This window comes from Erinaceus europaeus, chromosome 5 (assembly GCF_950295315.1).
Source record: "Erinaceus europaeus chromosome 5, mEriEur2.1, whole genome shotgun sequence".
In the NCBI taxonomy this organism is placed as follows: domain Eukaryota; kingdom Metazoa; phylum Chordata; class Mammalia; order Eulipotyphla; family Erinaceidae; genus Erinaceus; species Erinaceus europaeus.
In genome coordinates, this window is record NC_080166.1 from 1,871,822 (window position 1) to 1,896,700 (window position 24,879).

Sequence of the window (24,879 nt, forward strand, 5' to 3'; positions counted from 1 at the left end):
GACCTCAGAGCCTCAGGCTTGAAAGGCTTTTGCAGACCCACTCTGCTGCCTCCCCAGCCCTGTGGATGTGGTTTTAACCAAGCTTCCCCTCTTCCCTCTCCCAGTGCACAGCACCCTTAAATACGACGTCCTGTCCATTTTCCCCGACAACAAGCTGGTGGAAGAGGGCTCCAACGTCAGCGTGTGCTGCGTTTCTCGGAGCCCCCGGGAGGACACAGTTTGCTTTTATAACGGCGAGGAGATGTCGGGACAACACCTGGGCCCCAATGTAACCACATTCACCTTGAGCAGCGTCCCCTTTGCGGGCAGCACCGGAGCGAATATCTTTTGTTACGTGCGCCGAGACACCAAGAAGTACAACGGCACGGTCCTCTTTGTCTCCAGTAAGCACACACGTGCCCTGCGTCCTCCTGGCCCGTGTCTGCGGGACAGGGAACCTCCCACACCCTAGACAGACAAGCCTGTCCACTCCTGACCTGGGAAAGAGAGGAAAGCTGTACGCCTTCTCTATGCGTTCTTTGGTTTTCTGACGATTTCCTATCTCTTTTTATCCTTATTTATTTATTGGATAGAGACAGCCAGAAACTGAGGAGAAGGGGGGGAAGATATAGAAGGAGAGAGACAGAGAGACCCCTGCAGCCCTGCTTCACCCCTCGTGAAGCTTTCCCCTTGCAGGTGGGGACCAGGGGCTTGAACCCGGGCCCCTGTGCACTGTGGCATGTGCGCTCAGCCAGGTGCACTGAAAATACTCATCTGAGTATTTTCTGTTCCTAAAATCTGAGAGTTTTGCAAGCAGAAAGTTGCAGTCATGACCTGAACCCCTGAAAGAGTTCTCTGCCGTGTTTGGGGCCTGTTGGAATTACGCCGATTACAGAGGAAGGACAGGGGCCCAGAGAGGCCTCTGAGGCTGTGCCTGGTGCCATCCATGTCCTCTGGAGGTGGCTTCTGAGAGTGCCGGTGATTCTGGGTGCTGGAAGGGGCCTTATCTATTCCCTGGAGTACTCAGCTCCCAGCTCTGACTCACTTCCTGACGGCCTAAGACGGCTGGTTTTGGTGCGTCACGCCGGTCAGAAGATTGCACCAGGCAATGCTAACGCCATTCATTATTTCTCTCAGGACTTGGTCTGTCCATCAGCACTACATACTGGGGGCCTTCTAACAGTTGTTAGGGATACAATAATCTTCTCACGGACACGGGCTGGACACCCGCAGGACACTGGTCACCCATCCATCCTGCTACGCCCAGGAAGACACAGAGGAGAGATGGGCCCTGGGAGGAGGGACGTGGCCAGTGCGTTGGCTTCCTCTCGCTGCTCAGAGTAACTGTGACATCTTCTTCCCCCTTTTCTTTTTCTTTTTTTGTTTATGGACAGAAATACTTGAGGAGCCCAAGGACTTTTCCTGTGAAACTCAGGACTTCCAGACCTTGACCTGTGCCTGGGAACCTGGGGTTGACACTAGGTTCACAAATAGACCCACTGCCCAGAGCTACACTTTGATAGAATCGTAAGTGACTTCAGGTTATGCTACGGACACTTTGCTCCTCAGCTAAGGCGCTCCTGAGAACTTAACAGAAGCCGCATTTCTATGGCACAGATCATTTTAGTATTTTTTCCCTCCTTAGGAGTATAGTGGATTTCTTTGTCTTTTAAAAAAAATATATTTATTTATTCACCTTTAAAATAAACATGTTATTGATTTATTTATTTATTTATTTATCTATTGGTGGAGACAGAGAGGCACCTGCAGCCCTGCTTCACTGTTTATGAACATTCCCCCCTGCAGGTGGGGGCCAGGGGCTTGAACCTGGGTCCTTGTGCACTATCATGTGTGTGTTCGAGCAGGTGTGCCACCCTGTCCCAATTTCTCACTTTCTGAAGGTGTCTCAGGTAAATCACGAGGACTCCCCGCCCCAAAGGGAGAGTCACTGCTGTACGCTGAACGACACAAGTGGAATGTGTGGAGGTGATGTTTTTATTACTGGTGTTTGCTAGCAGTTGTGGGAACACAGCCATTGAGCCTCCGACTGGAGTTGGGCCAGGGATTAATCACACACAGCACAGCGCACAAGGTCCCGGGTTCAAGCCCCCGGTCCCCACGCGCGGGGGGGGGGGGAGAGCTTCACAAGTGGTGAGCCAGGGCTGCAGGTGTCTCTGTGTCTTTCTCCCTCTCCCTCTCCCCCCCCTCTCAATTTTTCTCTCTGCTATTCAATAATGAATGAATAAATAAATAAAGTACTCTTTAAAAGCGGCTGAACGGGCCCCGGGGTACAGGGCTTTAACCACATAGACAACAGGGTGAGCTCTGAGACTGGTCCCTGTGCTCTTTTTTTCTTTTTTACAGGTTTTCTGGGGCAGAGGTGCAGTGTCAGAAGAGAAACACGTGTGAGTGGCAAGTGCCTCAAGAATCACGGGGCGTGTATAACTTCACCCTCGTGGCTAGGAACGACTTGCGGACGAGAAGGGTTAGCAGGCTTCTCCACCTGGCTCAGCAAGGTGGGTGTAGTGCGTGCGGCCACACGGGGCTGCTGAGGCCTCATTGTTTGACAAGCCGTGTATTCGCTCAGGTCTAGTGTGCTGTGGGCTGTTTGTTTATGTATTTTTTCCTGATTCACCCTCCTCCGTGCAAGTTCTCATTTAGGGGCCAGGCAGTTAAGTGCACATATTACCAGGCACAAGGACCCAGGTTCAAGTCTCCCATCCCCACCTGCAGGGGAAAGCTTCATGAGCGGTGAAGCAGTGCTGCAGGTGTCTCTCTGTGTTTCTCTCCCTCTCCCTCTCAATTTCTCTCTGTTCTAGCAGATAAAATGAATAAAGCTTACAAAAGAATTTTTTTTAAGTTCCCATTTGGGAAGTCGGGCAGTAGCGCAGTGGGTTAAGCGCACGTGGCGCAAAGCACAAGGACCGGCGTAAGGATCCCTGTTCGAGCCCCCGGCTCCCCACCTGCAGGGGAGTCGCTTCACAGGCGGTGAAGCAGGTCTGCAGGTGTCTGTCTTTCTCTGTCTCTCCTCCGTCTTCCCCTCCTCTCTCCATCTCTCTGTCCTATCCAACAACAACGACATCAATGACTACAACAATAAAACAACAAAGGCAACAAAGGGAAATAAATAAATATTAAAAAATAGTTCCCATTTATAGTTCTGCTTTGGCTGTACTCCTTTTTGCAGATGTAGGCATGGCCTGTGAGACCTCTATTATTTCTTGGTTCTGACAACATAATCAGTACTGACAAGTTTTAGTCACAGCTTCAAAGCCGACACTCTCCACAGCCATGTAATTCATCTTCCATCCCATAAGTCCCCTCCCTGTTCCTTCCATCAAGAGAATCACCGACTGTGGGGCTGTATGTGCACTTTTTTTCTTTTCTTTTAAATATTTTATTTATTTTATTTTTGAGAGAGATACAGAGGGAGAGAGAGAGGCAGAGAGAAACACCAGAGCCCTGCTCAGCTCTGGCATAATTATGGTGGTGCGGGAGACTGAACCTGGGACTTTGGAACCTCCGGCATGAGAGCCTGATTGTATAACCATTATGCTATCTTCCCCGCCCAATTCACACTTTTTGTATAATCCCAGGGTCCAGGACATAGGCTCAGGTCTGTGAAGGCAGGAAGTTGTCCCTGACCTGGAGGGTGCTCTGGGAGGTGTAGCTGTGGGGAGACACAGGCAAGGTGGGAGGAAGCGGGAGCCTGAGGGTCAGACCATTTCTCTCCGTGAGCACTTGCTCCTAACAGGCTTATATGCTGGTGCGTATCGGTAGTGGGGAATAGAAACATAAGGTAAACAGGCAAAAGTCAGTAGAGTGACTCCAAACATCCCTAAGTCCTACAAGAGGAAGAAAATAAGCAGGTAATAGACGTCCCTGAACAGACGCCCTCACCCATGTGTCCTGGAGCCTCCCCTCCCCAGAGCCCTGCCCCACGAGGGACAGACAGACACAGGCTGGGGGTGTGGGTCCACCTGCCAACACCCATGTCCAGCGGAGAAGCAACGACAGAAGCCAGAACTCCCGCTACTTCTCCCCATAAAGAATGTGGGTCCATCCTCCCAGAGGGGGAGAAATGTCAGGGGACGATGACCAGAGGGCCTTGAACCCCAACTCCATCAGGACCCTGAGAGAGAAGAGGGAAATGGAGGGACATGTGGATCTAGTAATCGGTGTAGGTGTGACTTTGAAGGGGAGAGAAGACAGGACCATAGGGGAAAAATGGGCAAATATATATAAATATAGACGGTTATAGAATAATAGTCAACCCATGTCTGTGACCTTGGGAGAACCACTACAGTTGCCAGGGGAGGGAAAGGGGGGCACAGGGCTCTGGTGGTGGGAATGGGAATGGTGTGGGACTGCGCCCTTGTTATCTCACAATTTGGTGAGTCAGTATTAAGTCACTAATCAAAATACCTTACATAAAAATAGTCATAGGTATTTTTCTTTTCGATTTTGTTCAACATTTCTAGTGCGAATGGAGGAGGAGGGAGAATTGCTGGGAGAGAAGGACCCATATACAGCGACCCTATATCTTTGGGGCTGTAGACCTGGTCTTGTATGCCATTTCCTCAAAAAGAGACAAGAAAACTGTGTCGAATATTTTAACAAATAAGTGAACTTCTCAGGGGCTGGGCAGTGGCACTCCCAGTAGAGTGCACACGTCACCGTGCACAAAAGCCTGGCTTCAAGCCCCGGACCCCACCGGCAAGCAAGGACACTCACACGCAGCGACGCAGGGCTACGGGTGTCTCTTGTCTCTGCCTCTCTCCCTCCCCTTCCCCTTTCCCTCTCAATTTTTATCTCTCTCTATGGGAAAAAAAAAAGAGACAGAGAAAAAGGGAAAAACTGGCCAGTGGGAGCAGCGACGGATTTGCTGTGTAGGTGCCAAGTCCCAACAATAACCCTGCTGGCAATAAAATAAATAATAATAAAGTGAAATGACAATGAACGGAGTGTCCATTTGCCAAGTCCTTTTCCTGTGCTTGATTTTTCTCACTTTGTTTTCTTGACAGTCAAACCCAAGCCCCCTTCTGATTTATTCTTTGCGAACATCAGTGCCACGAGCGCTGTGGTGGCCTGGAAAGTAGGTGCCACTTGGAATGACGCCACACTTTTGTGTGAGGTTGCACTCCACAGTGAAGGGCGAGTGATACAAGTAAGGACAGTGCTCCATCTTCCTTAACTTCCAGAAACCCCTGTGTGCCCTGAATGTCGAGAGTGTGGAATAAAGTGACGTTAGACCCTGGTGTGGATTCAAAGTGTGTGTGCTGTTGTTGTTAGTCCATGGAATTAATCATAAGCTGTTAGAGTTGAGAACAGAGAAGGCCTTAGAGACTTTTTTTTTTGGGGGGGGGTGGGTAATGGAAAAGCTAGTCTTTCTCCAGATCTCTGTTTGCCGTGTTATGGTTGGACCTTGCAACGCAGCCTGCTGATTGGTTCTTGCTCTTTCCTTCTTGTCTCAATGTGCCTATCCAGCAACACAACGTGTCCGTCAAGGTGACTGGCGAGTGCTACTTACGTGACCTGGAGCCCAACACAAACTACCAGACCAAAATCCGCTGTGCTGCGGCCAAGCACTTCTGGAAATGGAGCGATGTGACGACCAGGAGCTTCACCACACCTGAAGCGGGTATGCTGCTCTCCCTGGCTGACATGTTTAGAGACCTAAACACACTCCAGAGACGGGCTGGCGTCCTGGGAGACTCTGTTTGGGCGTCCCAAAGCTGAGCAGAATATATGACCACAGAGACTGAATGCCGTCTTTGAAAAAAAAGACCAAGGGGGCTGGAGGCTCCCCTCCTGGCAGCTTGCACACTCAGCCACTCACAAGGACCAGGGTTCAAGCCCCCAAGCTCCACTGGGAACAGGAGCAGTGCACGGGTGTCTCTCCTATTCTCTTTTCTTTTTCTTTCTTTCTTTTCTGTTTTTTTGGTTTTTTGCTTCCAGGGTTATTGCTGGGGCTTAGTACATGCACTATGAGTCCTCTGCTCCTGGAGGCCATCTTTTTTGTCCATTTGATTGGACAGGACAGAGAGAGATTGAGAGAGGGGGAGAGAGAAAGACGACACTAGCCTAACTAGCTTCCTGACAGAGAAGCCCGGGACTCCTCAGTGACCCCCGGGAGCTCCCAGCGTGCACTCACTAAGGTTCTCGGTGCCCCACTCAGGCAGGGCACGGACCCTTTCACAAAACACGCAGCCTGTGCACATAAGAACGCATGAAGCGTGTGGCCCTGGGGGAAGAGGAAAAAGTGGCCACAGAGAGCAGCGGATTCCTCACGCAGGCACTGAGCCCCAGCAGTAGCCCTGGAGACAGCGGTGCGGCCAGGGAATTCAGGGAGGGTCAGAATGCAAAGGGAGAAGCAAGCCGCCATCACTTCTTTGATCAAACTGTGCGGGGTGGGGGCAGGGAGAGAGCTCGCCGTGTCCCAGCAAAGGGTTTGCTTGCTCGGGGCCTGGAGCTCCCCGGTTCAGTCCCCAGCACCACCAGAAGCAGAGCTGAGTGTGCCCTGGCTTCTTTCCTCCCTCTCTCTCCTCCATCTCATAAAGATAAAGAATACGATCTTGAAAAAGCGATAAAAATTTAGAAAGAGGTTGGACGCAGCCGCATGAAACCCCAAACCTTTCTCCGGCTCCTTTCAGCACCTTCAGAAGCTCCTGATGTCTGGAGAAGTGTGAGCTCGGCGTCGGGGAATCAGACGGTGGCTTTATTCTGGAAGGTGAGACGCACAGACACAAAATGGCAGGTGGAGGGTGAGGAGAGGGCACCAGGTTCTGCAGAAAGCCTCTCACGCCTGAGGCACCAAAGGTCCGCAGCTCAGTCCATAAGCTAGAGCTGAGCGGTTGCTCTGGTCAAAAGAGGAGGAGGAGGGAGGAGGGAGAGGAGGAGGAGAAAAGAAGGAGGAATAGGAGGAGGAGAGGAAGAGAAGGAGAAAGAGGAGAAGGAGGAGAAGGAGGGAAAAAAGGAGGAGGAAGAGAAGGGAAGAGAAGGGAAGGGAAGGGAAGGAGAAGGGAAGGGAAGGAGAAGGGAAGGGAAGAAGGGAAGGGAAGGGAAGGAGAGGGAAGGGAAGGGAAGAAGGGAAGGAGAAGGGAAGAGAAGGGAAGAAGGGAAGGGAAGGGAAGGGAAGGGAAGAAGGGAAGGGAAGAAGGGAAGGGAAGGGAAGGGAAAGGGGAAGGGGAAGGGAAGGGAAGGGAAGGGAAGAAGGGAAGGGAAGAAGGGAAGGGAAGAAGGGGAGGGAAGGGAAGGGAAAGGGGAAGGGGAAGGGAAGGGAAGGGAAGGGAAGGGAAGGGAAGGGAAGGGAAGGGAAGGGAAGGGAAGGGAAGGGAAGGGAAGGGAAGGGAAGGGAAGAGAAGGGAAGGAAAGGGAAGGGAAGGGAAGGAGAAGGGAAGGAGAAGGGAAGGGAAGGGAAGGGAAGGGAAGGGAAGGGAAGGGAAGGGAAGGGAAGGGAAGGAGAAGGGAAGGGAAGAAGGGAAGGGAAGGGAAGGAGAGGGAAGGGAAGGGAAGAAGGGAAGGAGAAGGGAAGGGAAGGGAAGAAGGGAAGGGAAGGGAAGAAGGGAAGGGAAGAAGGGAAGGGAAGGGAAGGGAAAGGGGAAGGGGAAGGGAAGGGAAGGGAAGAAGGGAAGGGAAGAAGGGGAGGGAAGGGAAGGGAAAGGGGAAGGGGAAGGGAAGGGAAGGGAAGGGGAAGGGAAGGGAAAGGAAGAAGGGAAGGGAAGGGAAGGGAAGAAGGGAAGGGAAGGGAAGGGAAGGGAAGAAGGGAAGGGAAGGGAAGGGAAGGGAAGGGAAGGGAAGGGAAGAAGGGAAGGGAAGGGAAGGGAAGGGAAGGGAAGGGAAGGGAAGGAGAAGGGAAGGGAAGGGAAGGGAAGGAGAAGGGAAGGGAAGGAGATGGGAAGGAGAAGGGAAGGAGAAGGGAAGGGAAGGGAAGGGAAGGGAAGGGAAGGGAAGGGAAGGGAAGGAGAAGGGAAGGAGAAGGGAAGGAGAAGGGAAGGAGAAGGGAAGGAGAAGGGAAGGAGAAGGGAAGGAGAAGGGAAGGAGAAGGGAAGGAGAAGGGAAGGAGAAGGGAAGGAGAAGGGAAGGGAAGGGAAGGGGAGGGAAGGGAAGGAGAAGGGAAGGGAAGGGAAGGGAAGGGAAGGGGGAAGGGGAAGGGGAAGGGAAGGGAAAGGAAGAAGGGAAGGGAAGGGAAGGGAAGGGAAGAAGGGAAGGGAAGGGAAGAAGGGAAGGGAAGGGAAGGGAAGAAGGGAAGGAAAGAAGGGAAGGGAAGGGAAGGGAAAGGAAGAAGGGAAGGGAAGGGAAGGGAAGAAGGGAAGGGAAGGGAAGGGAAGGGAAGGGAAGGGAAGGGGGAAGGGGAAGGGGAAGGGAAGGGAAGGGAAGGGAAGGGAAGGGAAGGGAAGGGAAGGGAAGGGGAAGGGAAGGGAAGGGAAAGGAAGAAGGGAAGGGAAGGGAAGAAGGGAAGGGAAGGGAAGGGAAGGGAAAAAGGGAAGGGAAGGGAAGGGAAGGGAAGGGAAGGAGAAGGGAAGGGAAGGGAAGGGAAGGGAAGGGAAGGGAAGGGAAGGGAAGGAGAAGGGAAGGGAAGGGAAGGGAAGGGAAGGGAAGGAGAAGGGAAGGGAAGAAGGGAAGGGAAGGGAAGGAGAGGGAAGGGAAGGAAGGGAAGGGAAGGGAAGGGAAGGGAGGGGAAGGGGAAGGGGAAGGGGAAGGGAAGGGAAGGGAAGGGAAGGGAAGGGAAGGGAAGGGAAGGGAAAGGAAGAAGGGAAGGGAAGGGAAGAAGGGAAGGGAAGAAGGGAAGGGAAGGGAAGGGAAGAAGGGAAGGGAAGGGAAGGGAAGGGAAGGGAAGGGAAGGGAAGGGAAGGGAAGGAGAAGGGAAGGGAAGGGAAGGGAAGGGAAGGGAAGGGAAGGGAAGGGAAGGGGAAGGGAAGGGAAGGGAAGGGAAGGGGAAGGGAAGGGAAAGGAAGAAGGGAAGGGAAGGGAAGAAGGGAAGGGAAGGGAAGAAGGGAAGGGAAGAAGGGAAGGGAAGGGAAAGGAAGAAGGGAAGGGAAGGGAAGAAGGGAAGGGAAGGGAAGGGAAGGGAAAGGAAGAAGGGAAGGGAAGGGAAGGGAAGGGAAGAAGGGAAGGGAAGGGAAGGGAAGGGAAGGGAAGGGAAGGGAAGGGAAGGGAAGGGAAGGGAAGGGAAAGGAGGAGGAGAAGGAGGAGAGGAGGAGGAGGAGGAGGAGGAGGTGAGGCAGGCAGGCAGGCGTCTGCTTGGCCTTGTGTCTGCCGCTGTGGGTCTGGAGCTTGGCGCCCTCTTCCAGGTGGGGTCACCCCCTCACCCCAAGCAGGTTGTCTCAGCCCCTGGGGAAGCTCTGCCCCCCACCCCGTCCATGATGCTGATACCGGGACAGCCCCTTCCTCGTAGTCTGCTTTCACTGTCTGGACCCGCCTCGCGGTAGCTTGTACTCGGCCAAGTCAGCAAGAGCCGAGCTGAAGAGACGCTGCGGTCAAGAGTGGGTCCACCACCAGAGTCCGCAGGGGCGCCGGGGGGCCAAGCCGCACATGCGAATGGGTTCCGTCCTCCGCCCTAGTTGACTCGCTTGCCTTCGGGACAGGCTGCCCGGCAGGTTGGACTCAGAAGCTTCCGCATCCCCAGTGTTTTCTCCAACATGGCCAGGCGGGGAGAAGTGGTCCCGGCACGGGCTCCTTGGCTGTACGGGTTTTGTTTTTTTTTTATCTCCTTATTGGGGAATTAATGTTTTACATTCGGCAGTAAATACAGTAGTTTGTACATGCATAACATTTCTCAGTTTTCCACATAACAATTCAACCCACACTAGATCCTCTGTCATCCTTCTTAGATCTGTATTCTCCCCCACCCCCCACCCCTCACCCACCTCAGAGTCTTTTACTTTGGTGCAATACGCCAATTCCAGTTCAGGTTCTACTTGTCTTTTCTCTTCTGATCTTGTTTTTCAACTTCTGCCTGAGAGTGAGATCATCCCATACTCATCCTTCTGTTTCTGACTTATTGCACTCAACATGAATTTTTCAAGGTCCATCCAAGATCGGCTGAAAACGGTGAAGTCACTATTTTTTATAGCTGAGTAGTATTCCATTGTGTATCTAGACCACAACTTGATGTCATTTTACTGGAGGATCACGGCTGACAGTACAGCCACTGACAGACGAGGATGAGAGTCTCCCCTTGACAGCTATCTGCAAGATCTCTCACTCTGAGCTCAGGTCCTTTCCGCCATTACGTCCCAGGACCCTGACACCTCTTCCCCCTCCCTTCTTTCCCAGAGGCCTTTGCTTTGGCTCACACTCCACGCCCAGTCCCGATTTTATTCTGTTTTCCCCTCTGCCCATGGTTCTTGGATCCCACCTGCGAGTGAGGTCACCTGGCAGCTGTCCTTCTCTCTGCGGCCGAGCTCAGCTCCGCCCGAGGTCAGGCGGCTGGGAGGCGTTGTGTGCACACAGCTCCTTCCACTTGCCTCCTGGGCCTCTCCAGCACGACCCTGTGCACACATGTGGACTCGTCAGTCTTTGGTCTCCAGGTTCTGTCTACACCCAAGCAAACAGTCTCAAGTCCAGTTGTTCCCACACCGAGGCACCGTCTGCCCTAGCAAGGGAGCGGGTTCCAGGGGCTGGCCCCGGAAGTGGGTCGGAGACCGAGCGTCTGGGCCAGGGCTTCTCAGAGACGGGGAGGGTGTCCTGCAGGGTGGGTGAGGCCCTTGCATGGGAGGCACAGCTGAGAGAGGAGCGAGGCTGGAGCCTGACCCGCCAGCTAGGGTTGGAAGCCTGCACTTCTCCTGCCTGGTGACCGAAGAGTCTTCTGAACGAGGCTAAAGCACCCCGTTCCGCCTGGCCCTGGTCCAGCCACTGTTCTCTGGATGTGCTGTGCTCCTGAGTAACCCATGCCCGGGGGCTCCTGTCCCGTCCCCAGATTAGCAGATCGTGATGTCTGGTTGCAGGCTTGGTTCTGAGGGCTGTTGTCTCCACTAAACCATTGTCATTTGCTGCTGCAGGTGTAGAAATGGAAAAAGTGGTCACCACGAGTGGTGGATTTGCAGGACCGTCACTGAGCCCCAGTCAGAACCCTGGTGGCAATTAAAAAAAATAAATCTGCAGGGAAGAAAGTTCTATCTGTAAGCCCAGCGGCAAGAAGAGCAGAGCTTGGGTCATGCTTCGTGATGGTTGTTAACGCAGCACTGTCCTGCCTGTCCCGTCAGATGGCAGAGAGAAACAACGCATGAGTGAAGAAGCCAACCAAAGAGAGACAATGATAGAAAAGGAAAGAAAAAGGGAGTTGGGCGGCAGCACAGCGGGTTAAGTGCAGGTGGCACAAAGTACAAGGACCAGCAGAAGGATCCTGGTTCGAACCCTGGCTCCCCACCTGCAGGGGAGTCGCTTCACAGGCGGTGAAGCAGGTCTGCAGGTGTCTGTCTTTCTCTCCTCCTCTCTGTCTTCCCCTCCTCTCTCCATTTCTCTCTGTCCTATCCAACAACAACAACATCAATAACAACAATAATAATAACTACAACAATAAAACAACATGGGCAGCAAAAAGGAGTAAATAAATATTTATTAAGAATTTATTGATGAGAAAGATAGGCAGAGAGAGAAAGAACCAGACATCACTCTGGTACATGTGCTGCCGGGGATTGAACTCAGGACCTCGTGGTTGAGAATCCAGTGTTTTATCCATTGTGTCACCTCCTGGACCACATAAATATTTTTTTTAAAAAAAGGAAAGAAAAAAATGAATGAGGGGCCGAGGTAGACAGCATAATGATGATGCAAAGAGACTCTCATGCCTGAGGCTCCAAAGTCCCATTCCCTCGCACCACCATAAGCCAGAGCTGAGCAGGGCGCTGAAAAAAAAGAAGGGAAAAAAAGGGGGGGGAATATTGAATGCAGTGTGACAGTATGCATGGATTCAACTGGACCCGGGTTCAAGCTCCCAGTCCCCACCTGCAGGGGGAAAGCTTTGAGAGGGTGAAGTAGGGCTGCAGGTGTCTCTCTGCCTCTTTCTCTGTTTCCTCATTCCTCTCAATTTATGGCTGTCTCTGTCTGACAAATAAAATTTAAAAAAAAAGAAAAAAAGAATGAGTGAATGAAAGAAAGAAGAGAGAGAAAAGGAAGAACTTCTCTCGAGGAAAGCCCATTTTGGAAAACGTTTTCACTTTCTTTTTCAGCCACTGTCAAAGCAGCAAGCCCAGGGGAAGATCCGGTCCTACAGTGTGGCCGCAGAAAACCTCCACAACCCATCCGAGTCCGTGCTGCTCTCCGTTCCCGCTCCGGGGAACGGCACGGTGCTCACCCTCCAGCAGAGTCCTTACCGGATCAAGGTCACGGCCAGCAACGGCGCAGGCTCCTCTCCTGCCTCCGTCTTTGTCATCTCGGGAGGTGCTGAAAACTGTGAGTCTGTCTTGGCCTTCTGCGCGTCCTGAGGGATGTGTTGAGGGTTCGGACGGTTAGAAAAGATGCTTGAGGGACCGGGTGGTGGCGCAGCGGGTTAAGCACACGTGGCGCAAACCGCAGGGACCGGCGTAAGGATCCCGGTTCGAGCCCCCGGCTCCCCACCTGCAGTGGAGTCGCTTCCCAGGTGTCTGTTTTTCTCTCCCCCTCTCTGTCTTTCCCTCCTCTCTCCATTTCTCTCTGTCCTGTCCAATACAATGAAAAAAAAAAAAAAGGCCTCCAGGAGCAGTGGATTGGCAGTGCAGGCAGTGATAATTCTGGAGGCAAATATATATATAGGAATTAAACGAAGAAATCCACTGGGAATGAAGCTGTAGCCATAAGCCCAGTGGCAAGAAGAGCAGAGTTAGTTATCGGAGTCATGAATGGCTGACCCACGAGGCACTGTCTCGTAGATGTGACAGAGGAGAGAGTCAACAGCAGCGAGCGGGGAATCGCCCTGGCTTGGAGCCGCCCGCCGGGCGAGGTCACGGGCTACGTGGTGCAGTGGTGCGAGCCCTCCCGGGAGCTGCCCTGCCGGCTCCGCTGGGAGAGCCTTGGCCCCAACTCCACAAGCACCGTCATCAGCTCAGGTGAGCAGGGCCCCGCGCTCCTGCCTCCCTCCCGCCTCGGCCTTCCGGGCCGTCTGTCTCCTGGAGACTCTGGGCCACACGGAGTTTGGGGACTGCATACGGGCCCCCTTGTGCAGTGCCGCCTCGGACTCTGAAAGTCCACCTGGAGTTTCCTTTCCAGAGCGTTGAGGGGCTCTGTCTCTGGGTGTGTGCTGCCCGGGAGTCTGTCCCTTCCCTCTCCATCGCTGGTCTCCGGGGCCTGTCCCCTGGGCACGTGGGCAGTGCGGCCGGCATGTGGGCTCCGCGGGTTGGGTTCAGCCAAGGCTGCTGGCTCGTGGGGGGCATCCACGTCGCCTCCTGCTGACCGGCCAGGTGAATCGCAGGGAAAGAACCGAGAAAGGGGGGGGGGAGAGAGGGAACAAAGGCTTCAGGCAATTGCTGGAGGGAATTTGGAATCGGGAGAATTTAGAACCGTTCGTTTTGTCCCATCAGATTCTGTGTGCGGATGAGGGAGTGTCAAAAGGGAAATTTAGAGAAGGGGGTGTAGGTTTCACTGAAGAAACGGAAGACGCCAAGGCCCAGAGGGAGAAGGGAGGCAGCAGAGAGAAAGCGCAGAGGGGCTGGGCCGCGGTGCACCTGGTCAAGCACACACGTTACCAAGCACAAGGACCCGGGTCAGGCCCCCGCGCACCACCTGCACGTCTGCATGTATGTCTCTTTCTCTCCCCTCTCCATCTTCCCTTCCCACTTCATTTCTCTCTGTTCTGTCGAATAAACAAAAGGGAATAAAATGGCTGCCAGGAGCTGTGGCTTCGTAGTGCTGCCACCAAGCCCCAATGATAACCCTGGAGGTAATAAGAGACAGAGAGAGAGAGAGAGAGAGAGAGAGAGAAGTAAAATTTCTGAAAGGAGGGGCTGGCAGGTGGCCCATCCAGCAAAGGCCACGTGTCACCGTGTGCAAGGACCCAGGTACCAGCCCTGGGCCACCACTAGGAGCATCTGCAGTGTGTACATTGCTGAGTGCTGCAGTCTTTCTCTCTCCCATTCCCCCCTTCTCTCTCTCTCTCTCTCTCTCTCTCTCTCATTATTAGTGAGAAAGAGAGGAGGAGGAGAGAGAAAGAGCCAAACGTCACTCTGTACATGTGCTGCTGGGGATCGAACTCCGGACGTCATGCTTGAGAGTCCAATGTTTTATCCACTGCGCCACCTCCTGGACCATAAAAGAAATCTTTATAAGCGCACGTGGCGCAAAGCAAAGGACCAGCGTGAGGACCCCGGTTCAAGCCCCCGGCTCCCCAGGCGGTGAAGCAGGTCTGCAGGTGTCTGTCTTTCTCTCCCCCTCTCTGTCTTCCCCTCCTCTCTCCATTTCTCTCTGTCCTGTCCAACAATGACATCAATAACAACAACAATAATAACTACAACAATAAAACAAGAGCAGCAAAAGGGAATAAATAAATATTTTTTTAAAAAGAAATCTTTATTAATTTTTTTCCTACCAGAGCTCTGCTCAGCTCTGGTTTATGGTGGTGCTGGAGATTAAACCTGGGACATTGTAGTCTTAGGTGTGAGAGTCTCTTGGTATAACTATTATGCTATCTTCACCCCACCCCTTCCCTGTCTCTCTTTTCTGTCTCTTACCCTTGTGTCAAAACGTTTAGAAAAAAATAAAGCTGTCCACCTGGAGCAGTGATGTCATGCTGTCATAAAGCCCAAGAGATGGGTGAACAAAAACAACAAACAAACAAACCAAAAAGACATAAGGGAGGGAGGGAGGGAGGGAGGGAGGAAGGAAGGAAGGAAGGAAGGGAGTTTGGTTCCCTAACAGAAACTATTAAGGGATCACCAATTAATTTTCTACTTTTTATCTTTTCGGAAACAATACCCTGTGTTGCTGAAAACCTGTTGACTTTTCTTGTCTAGATGCCTTGAGGCCAGGGGTCCGATATAACTTCAAAATCTATGGAATTTCAGCAAACAGGACAGCGCATTTACTAGAGTGGAAAAAAGGCTACTCCCAGGAAATGGGTAGGTTTGAAGGATTCCACGTGTACAGGGATAGGCTTGTTCAGAACAACCCAGAGGCTCCTAGCTTTGGCTTACAGAATATGTGATACCTCTTCTTATTACCAGTGTCTTGTTTATTCCAATAGCTACGTAAAAATATTTTCTGGGGCTGAATGGTGGCATTGTCTGCTAGAACACACGTGTTGCGATGAACAAGGACCTGGGTTCAAGGCCACGTTTACTCACCTGCAGAGAGTAAACTTCATGAGGTGAAGCAGTGCTGCAGGTCTCTCTCCACCCCACGCCCCAGTTTCTCTTTCTGTCCCCCTCTCCATCTCTCCCTTCCACCTCAATATCTGTCTCTAGCCATTAAATTAAGAAATGAGAAATAGAGAGCTCTGAAATCCTAATCCATCAGGACCCTGAGAAAGAAAACGAGAAGGACTTTTAGAAATAGTCATCGGTGTAGGTGTGACTTAGAAGAGAAGAGAAGGCAGGACCATAGGAAAAACGGGCAAAAATATATAGATAGATCGTTATAGAAATAATAGTCAGCCTATACTGGTGGCCTTGGGAGAACCACCGCAGTTTCCAGTGGAGGGAATGGGGACACAGAGCTCTGGTGTTGGGAACAGTGTGGACCTGTAACCCTCTTACCTTAAGGGATTGTGTACATCAGTATTAAATCACTAACAAAAATATGAAAATACTTTCTAATTTTATAAACAAAGTATTTTCAGTATAGACAGTTTATAGAGGGGCCTGGCGGTGGCACAGCTGGTTAAGCACACACACTACAGGGCACAAGGACCCGGGTTCGAGCCCCTGGTCCCCACCTGCAGGGGGAAAGCTTCACAAGTGGTGAAACAGGGCTGCAGGTGTCTCTCTGTCTCTCCCCCTGTCTGTCTCCCCCTCTCAATTTCTGCCTCTATCCAATAATAAATATATTTAAAAAAAAAAAAAAAAAGAGTCTTGTCAGAGAAGATAAAGTCATTCCAAATCTCAGCACATCCCAACACCCAGACATGATGCTTTTTGTGTGTTTCTTTCTGTATAGATAAATACCTTTCCATAAAAATGATATCTTAGTCTCTGCAGTTAGTCAAGTGCTTTTTAAAATTACACCAACAAGGAGGCCAGGTGGTGGCATGCCCAGCTGAACGCCCATGTCACAGGGCGCAAGGACTCAGGCTCAAGCCCCCGGTCCCCACCTGCAAGAGAAAGCTTCCCAAGTGGAAGATCAGTGCTACAGGTGTCTCTCTGTCTTTCCCTCCCTTTTCTCTTGATTTCTCTTTGGTCTACTAAATAAAAAAAAATTTTAAAAATTGATGTCACTAAGTATGATTTAACTATTCTTTTTTTTTTTTTTTTACGAGTGCAGTGTTTTTCACTTTATTTATTTAATATATTTTGGTGGTCACTACAGTTCAACATACAGCTTTCTTTTTTTTTAAATTTATTTTTATTTATTGGATAGAGACAGCCAGAAATTGAGAGGGAAGGAGATGATAGAGACAGAGAGACACCTGCAACTCTGTTTCACCACTTGTAAAGTTTTCTCCTTGCAGGTGGGGACCAGGGGCTTGAACCTGGGTCTTTGAGCATTGTAACATGTGTGCTCAACCAGGTGTGACACCACCCGGCCCCTACAACTTGCCAGGCTAGCATGGGGGTGCCTCTTCCTGGGCGTGTACTCTCTGTGTTGGAGAGAACTTGACTGATTTAACTATTCTTTTTAAAAATATGTATTTATTTCATAGAGACAGCCAGAGATTGAGAGAAAGGGTGATATATATAGAGACAGAGAGACATCTGCAGCCCTGTTTCACCACTCGTGAAGCTTTCCCCCTGCAGGTGGGGACTGAGGACTTGAACCCACATCCTTGTGCACTGTAACATGTGCGCTCAACCAGGTGTAAGGTGGCCCCTTATTTGACTTTTTTTTTTTGCCTCCAGGGTTATTGTTGGGGCTCTGCTGCTGCACTACGAAGCCACTGCTTCTGGAAACCAGTTTTTCTTTTTTCTTCCTTCCCTTCTTTCATTTCCCCCCTTCCATTTTATTGGATAGGACAGAGAGAAACTGAGAGGGGCGGGGGAGATAGAGGGAGAAAGATACCTGTAGACCGCTTGTGAAGTATCCCCACTGAAGGTGGGGAGTGGGCCTCGAACCTGGCTCTTGTTGTGGGTCCTTCTGCATCATACCGTGTGCACTTAACCTGGTTAAGCACCCGGCCCCCTTTAACTATTCTTTTTGTTGTTATGACTGGGACTTCGCTGCCCTGTGCTGACTTCTTATGGGAAAAGAGAGACAGAGACAGAGACAAGACACCACAGCCCTGAAGCCCCCTCCGGTTCAGTAGGGGCTGGGCCAGCCCGGCCATGCACAGGGCACAGCAGGTACTTGTCCGGATGAGCTCAGTTGTTGCTGACCTTCTCCATGTCACCTGTGACCAGCACCTGTGTCACCGCCACCTGTGTCAGCCTGCCGTCATCCAGCGTGATGACGGTGGTGACAGTGCTCAGCGAGTGTAGACGGCCTCCCTGCAGCCCCAGTGCTCAGCCTCAGTCTCTCCACGGTTCCTTGCCCAGTCCCCTTAGTCGCACCTGAATGGCCGTCGTGCTGGGCTAGATCTGTGTCTCTGTGTCCACAGTAAGGTCCTTCAGGGAAGCCCTGAGGGTAGGAACCTTGAGCCAACACGTGCTTAGCCATCATAAACGCCTTCCACTCCCGGGGCTGGGTGGCGGCGCACCTGGTTGAGCGCACACATTACAGTTCGCAAGGACTTGGGTTCGAGCCCCGGTCCCCACCTGCAGGGGAAGCCTAACAAGGGGTAAAACAGGGCTGCAGGCGCCTGTCTTTGTCTGTCTCCCTCTCTGTGGCCTTCCCTCCTCTCAGTTTCTCTGTCTCTATCCAATAATCAGTAAATTAAATTAAATTTTTTTAAAATGAAAAAAAAAAAAACCGTTTCACCACTCGTAAAAGCTCTCCCCCTGCAGGTGGGGGCTGGGGGCTGGGGGCTGGAGCGCCGGGTCCTTGCGCACTGTAACAACGTGCAGCCAGCAGGCGTGCCGCCGCCCGGCCCCTCTAGACACGTCTTTCTGCAAATATGGACGTGGAGATGTGGCCTGGAAGAAGCCTCACAGTCAGGGCATCTCTCCCCCAGAGAAAACCAGACGACGAGGACGTCTGGGCTGGGCAGACACTCCTGACGGCTGTGTGTCTACTTCTCATTCACACACACTGACGCCCTTCTAAATCATGACGCTTTTCTTACCCGACTTCCTTCCCCAGCCCCTTCCAACCCTCTGGTGACCGTGGGTAACTTGACGTCACACTCCTTTGCTCTAAGTTGGAAGAATTACTCGCTGGACTCCGACTCCCAGCCTGGCTTCATACGAGGATACCATGTCTATTTGCAGTCCAAGGACAAGAACTGTCACAAAGGATTTGAAAAGACAGTGCTCTCAGGTGCTGTTTCATTTGGTTTACTGTTTCATTCCCTCGTTCATGATCTCACACGAAGAACACTGCCTTCCTGGTGCCCTGGCCGGCTGAGCCCTATTCTTGCATAAGCTGTTACGGTCCACCGAGTATTTAAAGAAATTTCCAAGATGATCATGGGCTCAGATGTTTGAATTCCTTAACAGGTGTTTTCAGCCCGAGATATATATATATATATATATATATATATATATATATATATATATATATATATATATATATGTATATACATATATATATATATACATATATATAGATATATATACATATATATACATATATATAGATATATATACATATATATACATATATAGAGATATATATTAGAAACATTCCAAGTACCATCCATTTCTTCAGAAAGCCTGGCACCTGTAAAATGTTCACTTTTCCCCCTTGATGTCGCCAAGGTCACTGGGATGTATTTGTAAGTCTCCCATGCACCCTGCCCTCCCCTCGCTAGCTCATGTCTCCTTAGACATCCCAGTGGCAGACGCACACCCCCCTTGATTATTATTTCTTTCGCAATTTCCCGAGAGTTGGACCAATGGTTAGTTTGGGGTTTGTTTCAAAATGCTGGCCAGTCTGAATCCACAAGAGGTGTCATGTCCCCTTGACTCCTGGGACCGCTACTTATCCAACTGTCTCCTTGCGTGGGACTTTGTTTCCGACCCCAGATGGTTTGGAATCCTGCAAGTACACCATCAACAACCCCGAACAGAGGACCTTCGTGGTGGAGAACCTGCAGCCGGAGCTCTACGAGTTTCTCGTCACTTCGTTCAACAGTGCGGGCGAGGGCCCCCATGACCCTTTCCGAAAGGTCATGACCCCGAATGAACACTGTAGGTCTGCTTACTCCCAACCCTGCCCTAAGCAGTCCCCGGGTCTGCCGGCATCACGGCGTACTTTGCTTTTTGGGTTTCGTCTAGAGCGAAATACTTTTAAAACTTTCCCCTCTCTATTTAGTTTTTTAATTTTTTTATATTTATTTTCCCTTTTGTTGCCCTTGTTTTTTTTTTTATTGTTGTAGTTATTATTGCCATCGTCGTTGGATAGGACAGAGAGAAATGGAGAGAGGAGGGAAAGAGAGAGGGGGAGAGAAAGACGACCTGGGAAGCGACTCCCCTGCAGGTGGGGAGCCGGGGGCTCGAACTGGGATCCTTACGCCGGTCCTTGCGCTTTGCGCCACGTGCGCTTAACCCGCTGCGCCACCGCCCGACTCCCCATCTAAAAACTTTTTTCTCTGATAAAGAAAAATAGAGGAGAAGGCAGAGAAAAGGAGAGACATCTGCAGTCCCTGTTCCACCATGTGTGAAGCATCCCCCCCGTGCATAGGGAGCGGGGTTCAAACCCGGATTCTTGCTCAGGTCCTTGCGCTTAGTACTGTGTGTGCTTAACCTGGTGCACCACCGCCCGGCCCCCTGTGCAGAAGCGTTTTAAGTGGGCACTAGTCCTAGTTGAGAGTGCTATGACCAAGACCCTGATGAAGGGCAGATGTCTGCTTCTCCAGAGCCCTTTTGAGGGTGGGAAGTAACGCCCATGGAGGAGACGGGAAGGCTGTGAGAAGCAGTCACTTCACTCGGTGCCCAGTGAGTCCCAGAGCGGACTGGTTGGTCAGACAGAAGGCTTTCTGACACTTGCACAGAGGCTTGAGGAATAACAAACACGTCAACTTAGAGGCCAGGCAGTGGTGCACCGGGTTAAAGGCACACAGTACTCAGCGCAAGGACCCACGCTAGGATCCGGGCTAGAGCACCGCTCCCCATCTGGGGAAGGCACTTCACAAGCCGTGAAGCAGGGCTGCAGGTGTCTGTCTCTCTCCCTCTCTTCTCTCATTTTCTCTCTGTCCTGTCCAATAAAATGAAAAAACTGGCCGCAAGAGCAGTGGATTTGTAGTGCAGGCACCCACCGAGCCCCAGCAATACCCCTGGGGGCAAGAAACAAACAAACAAACAAACAAACAAAAAGTAAACTTACTTTCAATCTTACCCTTCTTCTTACCGAGAAGGAGAAACTTCTAAGGACAGCTCTCTCACTCCTTCTTCTCCAGATGGCATGCTGACCCGTGTTTTGATCCCCATGATTCTGGGTGTTTTTGTCACTGTGGCCCTGTGCTGCCTGAGGCATCAGTGGTAAGTGTGTGTGGGGGAGACTTTATCAAGGAGAGTTGGGGAAGCATCTGGAAAGGAATCCTGTGAGAGAACTCACACTGCACCGCACATGAGTGAGCATCAAGGTTGCCTAAAGGGGAAGATGATCAGCGGGCTCTGAACTCCAGCAGGACCCAGAGAGAGAAGAGGCAAAAGGGAGGGACGTGTGTCTGTAGTAACAGGTCTGTGTGTGACTCGGAAAGACAAGAGGGGAGCACGGGGAAGAAAGGACCACTACCCCAGCCAGACGGGCAGCAGCAGGAATGATAGCCAAGCCCTGTCTGCAACCTTGGGAGAATTCCTGTGGCTTCCGACGGAGGGAGCAGGGAGCGGGGACTCAGAACTCTGGCGGTGGGGACGGTGTGGAGTCGTACCCCGTTATCTTGCAATTTTGTAAATCAATATTATATCACTAATGAACTTGCTTAATTTTCCCCTTTGGGTCGATGCATGAAAAGCAACCATTTAAAATAGAAGTGCATTTCAGAAGTTGCTCTACTCATAGCAGCAACGCACATGTCTGCGTCTTTCTGAGTTCTTAGAGTGGCTTGCTTAATGCTCAGAACACTGCCATCGACACCACAGTCTTCACCACCGAATTATTTAGATGAAGCACTGGACAAAGTGACTAGTCAAAGATAGAGCAAGAAGTCGAAGCCAGGAACTTGACTCGGAATTGTTTCCTTTCCGCTGCTAGACAGCGTTCACTCACCCTCCCACTGCCTCCCTAGGGTCAAGGAGAACTGCTGTCCTGCCGTTCCAGACCCGTGTAAGAGCACCGCCGTCTCCACACTGCCGCTCAAGGCAAGTCTGGGAGCGTCTCCAAGGATATGGGTTCAAGCCCCTGTCCCCACCTGCAGTGGAGAGGCTTCATGCATGAGCAGTGAGGCAGTGCTGCAGGCCTCTCTCTCTCTCTCTCTCCCTCCCCCCTCTCCCTTCTCAGTTTCTGTCTGTATTCAATAAATAATAAGTAAAGTGTTTTTAAAAGAAAGAAATGTGGGGGGCCAGGCAGTGGGGCACCTTGTTAAGCAGGGCTGCAGGTGTCTCTCCCCCTCCCCTCTCAATTTCTGTCTCTATTCAGTTTTAAATAAATAAAGGTAAATGTTTTTAAAATAAATAAATAAATATGCTAACTAGAAAGAGATGGAGAGATGAGACCTCCCTTGCTACTTCAGGGCTCCTCCTCAGTGCGGGGGCTGAGCCACCTCACGGCAGGTACTCGTCCCACTCAGAGCTCTCGAGCCTCTGGGCAGACTTTGGTTTGCACAACAACCTACACTTACCTGCTCTCCCTGTCTCCCCTCTCCCTATTCTCTCCCTTCCTCTCTCTCACACACACCTACACTTACCTGCTCTCTCTCCCTCTCCCTCTCCCCCACCACACACACACACACACACACACACACACACACACACACACACTCTTACCTGCTTTTTTGTTTCCGCTCCAGGGTAACTCGCCCCGAACAATCCTGACTGTCAAAGACTGCATTCCAGACGCCATCGAAGTTCTGTACAAGCTTGACAGGGCTAAGATGCAGGTCTCCAAAGTGGGGGAGTCTCTCCCAGATGCTAAGCTGTCCAAGCCCCTCTACCTTCCGGTCCTCCCCACAGGGAACTCCCCCAGCCCTGCTCCCTGCATCTGTTTTGAGAACTTAACTTATAACCAGGGGGCTGCAGACTCTGCTTCCTCTGCCCACGGCCCAGTGCTCCCTGGGGCCAGCACAGAGGAGCCCGGACCAGAGGCTCCACCTGCAGGTCTGCCAGACGCACAAGGAAGGACTGATGTGAAGACCCCCCTGGGGGGACTCCCGACCGGAGACGCGGGCTTGAATTACGTGTCCCAGTTGGCTTCGCAGGCATCTGAAGACCAGGACAGTCCCTGCGCACACTCCCCGCAGCCAGTCCTCTGCACCGCGTATAGAATGCAAATGGCCATCCCCCTCCTTCCCCTCAGGGAGAACGCCAGCCCCCCCTCTGCCACCATCCCCAAGCTTTGAGAACTTTGGCGCCTACTCCACACCCTGCCATGCACTCACGCTAGTAAGGGAGGTGCGGCCGGCCTCCCCCCACCGCAGGCACCCCAGCTCTTTGGTACTCTCACCTGTGTGCGGCCACGCTGCCCTGGGCAGGTTTTTTAGCTCAGCATTTCTTCTGGGGACAGGCTTGTTGGAGAAATGGCAGGGCCGCGGGAGGAGCCTGGGAAGCAGCCTTTCTTGCTGCCGTGCCCCCCGGCTCACAGAGCGGCACTCAACGTGGGCACAGGCCACTCAGCACTGGCCGGGCGCTGGTGGGTCTACAAGTCTGAGCGCTACCCAGAAAGTGTATCTGTTCATTCTGACCCATGGTTAGTATCTTCAGGGTAAAGTAACTAGCTAGATTTTTTTTTTTTAGATTCTAAGCATCTCTTGCTTTTGTTCTTTATTTTTTATTAGTCATTTAATAATGATTAACAAGATAGTAAGTACAATTTCACACAGTTCCCACCACCAGAGTCCCCTGTCCCCTCCCCTCCATTGGAAGCTTCCCTGTTCTTTATCCCTCTGGGAGCATGGACCCAAATTCTCTATGGGGAGCAGAAGGTGGGAGTTCTGGCTTCTGTCATTGCTTCTCTGCTGGACACGGGTGTTGGCAGGTGGATCCACACCCCCAGCCTGTGTCTGTCTGTCCCTAGTGGGGCAGGGCTCTGGGGAAGGGAGGCTCCAGGACACATGGGTGAGGGCGTCTGCCCAGGGAGGTCAGGGTGGCGTCATGGCAGCACCTGCAACTTGGTGTCTGAAAGGCAGTAAGATAGAAAGCAGGACAAGTTGTTTAATAATCAGGAGCCCAAATGTAGCAATAGAGCAGATGATGGGAGTCGGGCGGTGGCGCAGCGGGCTAAGCGCAGGTGGCACAAAGCGCAAGGACCGGCGTAAGGATCCCGGTTCGAGCCCCCGGCTCCCTACCTGCAGGGGAGTCGCTTCACAGGCGGTGAAGCAGGTCTGCAGGTGTCTGTCTTTCTCTCCCCCTCTCTGTCTGTCCCTCCTCTCTCCATTTCTCTCTGTCCTATCCAACAACAACATCAATAATAACTACAACAACAAAACAACAAGAGCATCAAAAGGGAATAAATAAATAAGTAAAAGGAAAAAATCAGGAATAGAGCAGATGAAACTAGGGCCTCTGTGTGGGAAGCAGCTAGGAAGTCTACTTTAAGTGTGTTCCGCGGGGCCCGTGACTTTAGAGTATCTCACAGAGGCGAGAGCGGGGGCTGGAGGTTAAGCCTGGGTCCTCGGAACCTCAGAGGCAGAAAGTCTTAGCAGAGCCACTGTGCTGTCTCCCCATCCGTGGCCTTTATTTTCGGTGGCCACCAGGGGCTTGGTGCCTGCATGATACTCAGTGCTCCCCGTCTTTTTTTTTGTTTTGTTTTGTTTTGTTTTGTCTCTTTATCTGGTAGAACAGAGAGAAATTGAGAGGAAAGGCACTGGGAGTTTGAACCCAGGTCCTTGTGCACTGTAATGTGTGCACCTAACCAGCTGTGCCACTGCCCGGGCCCTTTGCATCATTTTTAAACAAGCACAGATAGGGCTTCCTTTTCATTTGCTGGTTTGTCATCGCTGTGACGGCAGTGACATCGTGTCACGGCACGGCGACAAGGAGCCCCGAGCTCAAAGTCCGGCGGCTGGGCAGCTGGTCCAAGTGGCCTTCCCCACACCAGGGCTTCTGTTCAGGCTTTTCACCTCTTCCCTTTGATGCGGCTAAGCCTCTTTCTGGAAAAAGACGGTGGGTGTTTCCTCACACAGCGTGAGCCAGTGTCACAGAAGAAGTAACAGTGCAACCGTGTAAGAAGACTCAGGGCTGGCGCTATCGCCAAACCTTGTAGACGCCCCCTGTTCCCGGCGCAATGACAGACGCGCACAGGAACGCCAGCTGTGTGCTAGCTGCCTTGTGAGTCGTGCTGTTCACGTCAACACTCTGTAAGGAGTTATTCGGACCTCGAGTTCACTTTTGTGCAGTAAGCCTGAATTAAAATGTCTCGTCGTGTCGTTGTGTGTTTATTCTCTATGTCAGAGAGCTGAAACTCTAGTCCTAGTTTGCTGGGCAAGTCCAGGCGTGAGCTTCCTACAAAACGTGATTCCCCGGTCCCCCATCCAAACCTCCTCACGCGCATATCCAGTCTGGAGGGCTGTTGCCCTGGCCCCCGCGACCTGTCCAGAAGCACGGCTTCCTGGAGCGTGAGGCCATGCCCACAGCAACACCC

The 24,879-nt window shown here is 51.8% G+C and overlaps 1 protein-coding gene across 1 annotated transcript; it reads left to right on the top strand.

Annotated features, from left to right (window-relative positions):
* Window positions 1-113: 113 nt before the first annotated feature.
* On the top strand, window positions 114-23,158 carry LOC103108671 (oncostatin-M-specific receptor subunit beta). The gene is made up of 14 exons (XM_060190982.1): window positions 114-383; window positions 1,374-1,506; window positions 2,344-2,495; window positions 5,004-5,146; window positions 5,467-5,620; window positions 6,633-6,709; window positions 12,153-12,375; window positions 12,831-13,007; window positions 14,907-15,011; window positions 18,283-18,459; window positions 19,167-19,331; window positions 20,540-20,621; window positions 21,371-21,443; window positions 22,091-23,158. Exons 1-14 carry the CDS (start codon window positions 242-244, stop codon window positions 22,637-22,639), a joined length of 2,352 nt encoding a protein of 783 aa, XP_060046965.1. The 5' UTR covers window positions 114-241; the 3' UTR covers window positions 22,640-23,158.
* Window positions 23,159-24,879: the final 1,721 nt, after the last annotated feature.